General features: G+C 45.8%; 1 protein-coding gene across 1 annotated transcript in view; it reads left to right on the top strand.

Annotated features, from left to right (window-relative positions):
- Positions 1–348: 348 nt before the first annotated feature.
- LOC144488248 (vacuolar protein sorting-associated protein 4A) overlaps positions 349–6,000 on the top strand; it is a 65,653-nt gene continuing 60,001 nt past the window's right edge. Inside the window, exons 1-3 of the mRNA XM_078206283.1 lie at positions 349–1,221; positions 2,511–2,658; positions 3,231–3,292. Coding sequence (XP_078062409.1) covers positions 3,289–3,292 — 4 coding nt within the window. The 5' untranslated portion in view covers positions 349–1,221; positions 2,511–2,658; positions 3,231–3,288. The remainder of the gene's footprint in view (positions 1,222–2,510; positions 2,659–3,230; positions 3,293–6,000) is intronic.

The following is a 6,000-nucleotide window of genomic DNA, read 5'->3' as shown; positions in this document are numbered from 1 at the left end:
TGTTGTAGATTGCACATTAAAGAATTTGATCTGATTTTTAGGATGTGGCAGTGGTATTTCCTGGGAATCTAAACTTGGCCTCAGTTTTTCACCAAATATCAATGACTTGATTGAATAGGATTTTATATATCCAAGTTTTCAGATGACACTAATTGGACACTGGCTGTAAGTTATGTTGATGGGAGCAAGAAGATAGTAAGGGACATGGGGAGCAGACTTAACTGTGGCAGTTGGAATTCAATGTGAGATCATGCGCTATGCATTCAAAAACGACAAATTGGAATATTTTCTTTTATGACAAAGATTAGGAGCATACAAAGAACAGTACAGCACAGGAGCAGGTGCTTTGACCCATCAAGCCTGCGCCAATACGCAATTTCTATCCCTCTGTTTGCCTCCCTTTCATATGTCGAGCAAGATACATCTTGCTGATGTGCCTGCCTCCATCACCTCCGTTGGCAGTGGGTTCCAGACACCCACCACCCCTTGGGTGAGCAAAGAGATTTATGCGTCTTGAAATGTGAAAACTATTTAATTGTTTTGCTGACCCAAGTATCATAGAAACATAGAAAACCTACAGCACAAACAGGCCCTTCGGCCCCACAAGTTGTGCCGAACACGTCCCTACCTTCTAGACCTACCTATAACCCTCCATCCTATTAAGCTCCATGTACTCATCCAGGAGTCTCTTAAAAGACCCTATTGAGTTTGCCTCCACCACCACTGACGGCAGCCGATTCCACTCGCCCACCACCCTCTGTGTGAAAAACTTATCCCTAACATCTCCCCTGTACCTACCCCCCCAGCACCCTAAACCTGTGTCCTCTCATAGCAGCCATTTCCACCCTGGGAAAAAGCCTCTAAGAGTCCACCCGTATCAGTGCATCATTTTATACAAAGCCACACAACTTCCTCAGGCCAGTTAGGCTGTGCCTAAATACTATAGTACATGGCGGATACTAATTCAGAGAGTGGAAGATCTATCTATAAGGCAAATGATGGAGCAATACAACAGGTAAAATGAAAATGGTCTGGATAGTACTGATTGATATTTCTGCTTTTTAGGGTGGGAATTGGACATTCATTTGTCTTATTTTTAACCATTTCAGAAAGCGATTGACCTTGTAACTAAAGCCACAGAAGAGGACAAGGCAAAGAATTATGAAGAGGCATTGAGGCTGTATCAACATGCAGTGGAGTATTTCCTGCATGCTATTAAATGTGAGACTTCTCCATTTTCAAGGACATTAGTGAACCATTTGGGTTACCGGCTTTTTATTTTTTTTTCTGACTGAATTCAGATTCTCGAACTGCCAGTGGTGGAATTTGAGCTCTTGTTCTTTGGATATCTTTTAATATTTCATGACCTGTGAATGTCGCGAGCAAGATCAGCATTTGCATGCATTCCTGGTTGCTCTTTAAAAGGTGGTGGTGCACCACTGCCTTGAATTGCTGCAGTCCATCTGGTAAAGGTGCACCACAATGCTGTTGGGAAGAGAGTTCCAGTTTTGACGGAGTTTACACGAATTGTAGTACCACTGTCCCTCACATAGTTCAAGTGTAATATTTGACTTGTGTGGGATTAATAGGTCTCAGATTGGGCAGCAGTAGGCATTACATTGGACCTCAGCATCAGGATTCGAGAGCACAAAGAATCAGTCAGGGTTTCTGCTCTTCCTTGCTGTTAAGACTCTCATGTTCGAGAGAGAGAAAAATCAGCCAGGGTTCCTGCTCCTTGTTATTCAGACTCATGGGTTTGCGAGCGGTGAAAAGAACTAAGGTTCTTGCTCCTGACTGGTGTTCAGACACCTGGATTAAGGAAGCAAGATTCAGCTTGCTACTCCTGAATGCTCTACATTGATATGAGAGTGTGTAAGATCAGATTGAAGTCCCCCCCCACCACCCTCTCCAACTGGTGGTCAGTCTGATGATACTCGCAGTCTGTGCTCTTTTTAAAAAAAAATCATTTGTGGGACATGGGCATCGTTGGCTGGCCAGCATTTATTGCCCATCCCGAGTTGCCCTTGGAGGGCAGTTGAGAGTCAACCCCATTGCTGTGGCTCTGGAGTCACATGTATGCTAGACTAGGTAAGGACGGCAGATTTCCTTCCCTGAGTGACATTAGTGAATCAGATGGGTTTTTCTGACAACCGGCAATGGTTTCATGGTCATCAGTAGATTCTTAGTTCCAGCCATTTTTAATTGAATTCAAATTCCACCATCTGCCGTGGTGGGAGTCGAACCCGGGTCCCCAGAACATTCGCTGAGTTTCTGGATTAATAGCCTAGTGGTATTATCGCTAGACTATCACCTCCCCTTGCACAAAGATTGTTCACATTGCTGATCTGTCAGTGGATATCCACTGGGAACTACTGGGTATTGTGGAATAATGCCCTTGTGATGTCACCTGTACATGCAGGCCTGTAAGAATGACCCTTTCCTGAGATGCTGGAGGCAGTTCCCCACCTGAGGGATACTGTAATGAAGATATTCCACTGTTTTCATTGCAGATGAGGCTCATGGAGAGAAGGCAAAGGAGAGTATCCGAGCCAAGTGTGTTCAGTACCTGGACAGAGCAGAAAAACTGAAGGAATATTTAAAAAACAAAGAGAAACGTGGCAAGAAGCCAGTGAAAGAAACACAACAAAATGACAAGGGGTATGGATGGGGGCTGCTGATTTGGGGAGAAAAACGGATTGTGGGCACATGCGTGGCTGATAGGAGGAATAGTCGCATGCATTACCATTAGGGGAAGAGTGGCAAGCAAGTATTTTCTCGGGAGGGAAGGCTTGGGCAGCATGTGTAATAGAACCATAGAATCCAACAGTGCAGAAGGAGGGCATTTGGCCCATCGAGTCTGCACCGACCACAATCCCCCATGTATTTACTTTAGCTAGTCCCTCTGACACTAAGCGGCAATTTAGCATGGCCAATCCGTGTTGGGAGAGATGGGGATGCAGACATGGATTGCTGGGGGGGAGGAGGGGACACCTGTTTGCCTGAAGTGGATGGGGAGTGACCACAAGTTAAGAGAGTTAGTTGGGAGTAAAAATGGAAGTTGTGGGATTTTTCCCCAAGGGTAAGGGATTATTGGAAGACATTACGGGGAAGTGAAAATTAAAATGATTGCGATAAACAATGAGATGTATTGTGCAAGCGCTTGTCCCTTTTTTCCTGCATTTTTGTCCTTTGTGGAGTTGCTCCAATTTGTGTTTTAATTTCTCTCCCAGGAGCGACAGTGACAGTGAAGGAGAGAATCCAGAGAAGAAGAAACTACAGGAGCAGCTGATGGGTAAGTGAGACCATGTGGAGCACATAAGCATCACAGTAGACATGAGCCATGTGTCAAGGATTTCAACATGTGGAGGAAAATTTTAAATTGGAGGCATTGCAGGAGTGGATTTTGGTCAGTGAACGCCGAGGTTGTGGGTAAGTAGGACTTAGTGAGGTTTAGGATATGGGCAGCAGAATTTGGGATAGTTTAGAGTCATAGGGCCCGATTTTACCATCAGGTTGCATTCGTTTTTGGGCGCAAACATTTGGTAAAGTCGAGCCTGAGGCGAGTAGCGCAATCCGCGCCCGCTTCCACACCCATTCCCCCTTTACCAATGGCTGCCGTCCAGATGCATGCATTTAAATTGACTTAATGGGCTGCACGCCCAAACTTATGGGCACTTCCCCCTTTGCCACTGCTATCAGATTTGGCATGAAACTGACATGGTCTGCAAAGGTCCAATTCGGGTGCTGCAGCTTCTGAGGAGGTAAGTTCAGAGCTTCCAGCGGCTCTCTGACTCAGATCGGTGGGGGGGGGGAGCCTGCTGCCACTCTGCGTGCGATCGGTGGGGGGGAAAGAAGGGTGGGGGGGGAAAGAAGGGTGGGGGGGGCGGCCTGCTGCCACTCAGTGTGCGATCGATGGGGCGCAGGTGGCTACGATCGGTTTGGTTGGGGGGATAAGGGGGTCATTTATGTTGTGGAGTGGGGCGATGTCTAGGGGCTAGGGGGAGGCATGTGGGAGCGATGTGGCAGGGGAGCGTTTTTCTATTTTTTACTGCGCATGCGCAGTTGAAGGCTCCGATCGGAGCTGCAATGTTTTGGGTGCGATAAGCCCCACCCACAAGCTCCGGCAGCACGACTCAGAATCACTGCTATTTTTTCAGGTAGAGTGCTTAGGGGGACGCCTGAGAACGGGTCTAAACGTTGGATCTGAAACACTCCCAGTTTCAAGTCTGTCCAACACTTAGAAGTAAAATGGTAAAACAGGGCACATAGAGTCATAGAGGTTTACAGCATGGAAACAGGCCTTTTGGCACAAATTGTCCATGCCGCCCTTTTTTTTAAATGACTAAACTAGTCCCAATTGCCCGTGCTTGGCCCATCGATAGCCATCTTACTCATGTAACTGTCTATATACTTTTTAAAAGACAAAGTTGTACCCGCCTCTACCACTACGTCTGGCAGTTTGTTCCAGACACTCACCACCCTCTGTTGTAACTCTCCCCTCTCACCTTAAACCTGTCCCCTCTAGTTTTAGACTCTCCTACCTTTGGTAAAAGATATTGACTATCTAGCTGATCTATGCCCCTCATTATTTTATAGACCTCTATAGGATCACCCCTAAACCTCCTAAGCTGCAGAGAAAAAAGTCCCAGTCTATCCAGCCTCTCCTTGTAACTCAAACCATCAAGTCCCGGGAGCATCTTAGTAAATGTTTTCTGCACTCTTTCTAGTTTAATAATATCCTTTGTATAACAGGGTGACCAGAACTGCACACAGTATTCCAAGTGTGGTTGTACCAATGTCTTGTACAACTTCAACAAGACGTTCCAACTCCTGTATTCAATGTCCTGACCAATGAAACTAAGCATGCCAATTGCCGCCTTCAGCACTCTGTCATCCTGTGACTCCACTTTCAAGGAGCTATGAACCTGTACCCCTAGATCTTTGTTCTATAGCTCTCTCAAACGCCCTACCATTAACTGAGTAAGTCCTGCCCTGATTCGATCTACCAAAATGCATCACCTTGCATTTATCTAAATTAAACTCCATCTGCCATTCGTCAGCCCACTGGCCCAATTGATCAAGATCCCGTTGCAATCCTAGATAACCTTCTTCACTATGCCACCAATCTTTGTGTCATCTGCAAACTTACTAACCATGCCTCCTATATTCTCATCATTAATATAAATGACAAATAACAGTACTGATCCTTGAGGCACACCATTGGTCACAGGTCTCCAGTTTGAAAAATGACACTCTACAACCACCCTCTGGCTTTTGTCATCAAGCCAATTTTGTATCCATTTAGCTACCTCACCCTGGATCCTGTGTGATTTAACCTTATGCAACAACTACCATGTGGCACCTTGTCAAAGGCCTTGCTAAAGTCCATGTAGACAACATCAACTGCACTGCCCTCATCTACCTTCTTGGTTACCCCTTCAAAAACTCAATCAAATTTGTGAGACATGATTTTCCACTCTCAAAGCCATGCTGACTGTCCCTAATCAGTCCTTGCATCTCTAAATGCCTGTAGATCCTGACTCTCAAAATACCTTCCAACAACTTACCCACCACAGATGTGAGGCTCACGGGCCTGTAGTTCCCAGGCTTTTTCCTGCAGCCCTTTTTAAACATTTGCCAGCCTCCAATCTTTAGGCACCTCACCTGTGACTAACGATGACTCAAATATCTCTGCTAGGGATCCCCAATTTCCTCCTAGCCTCCCACAATGTCCTGGGATACACGTCATCAGCTCCGGGGTATTTATCTACCTTAATGCGCTTTAAGACTTCCAGCACCACCTCCTCTGTAATATGTATTCTCAAAGACGTCACTATTTATTTCCCCAAGTTCCCTAACATCCATGCTTTTCTCAACAGTAAATACTGATGAGAAATATTCATTTGGGATCTCGCCCATCTCTTGTGGATCCACACATAGATGACCTTGTTGATCCTTAAGAGGCCCTACTCTCCCCCTTGTTACTCTTTTGCCCTTTAT

This window comes from Mustelus asterias, unplaced genomic scaffold (genome assembly GCF_964213995.1).
Source record: "Mustelus asterias unplaced genomic scaffold, sMusAst1.hap1.1 HAP1_SCAFFOLD_1409, whole genome shotgun sequence".
NCBI lineage: Eukaryota > Metazoa > Chordata > Chondrichthyes > Carcharhiniformes > Triakidae > Mustelus > Mustelus asterias.
This window is presented reverse-complemented; position numbering and strand designations above follow the sequence as displayed.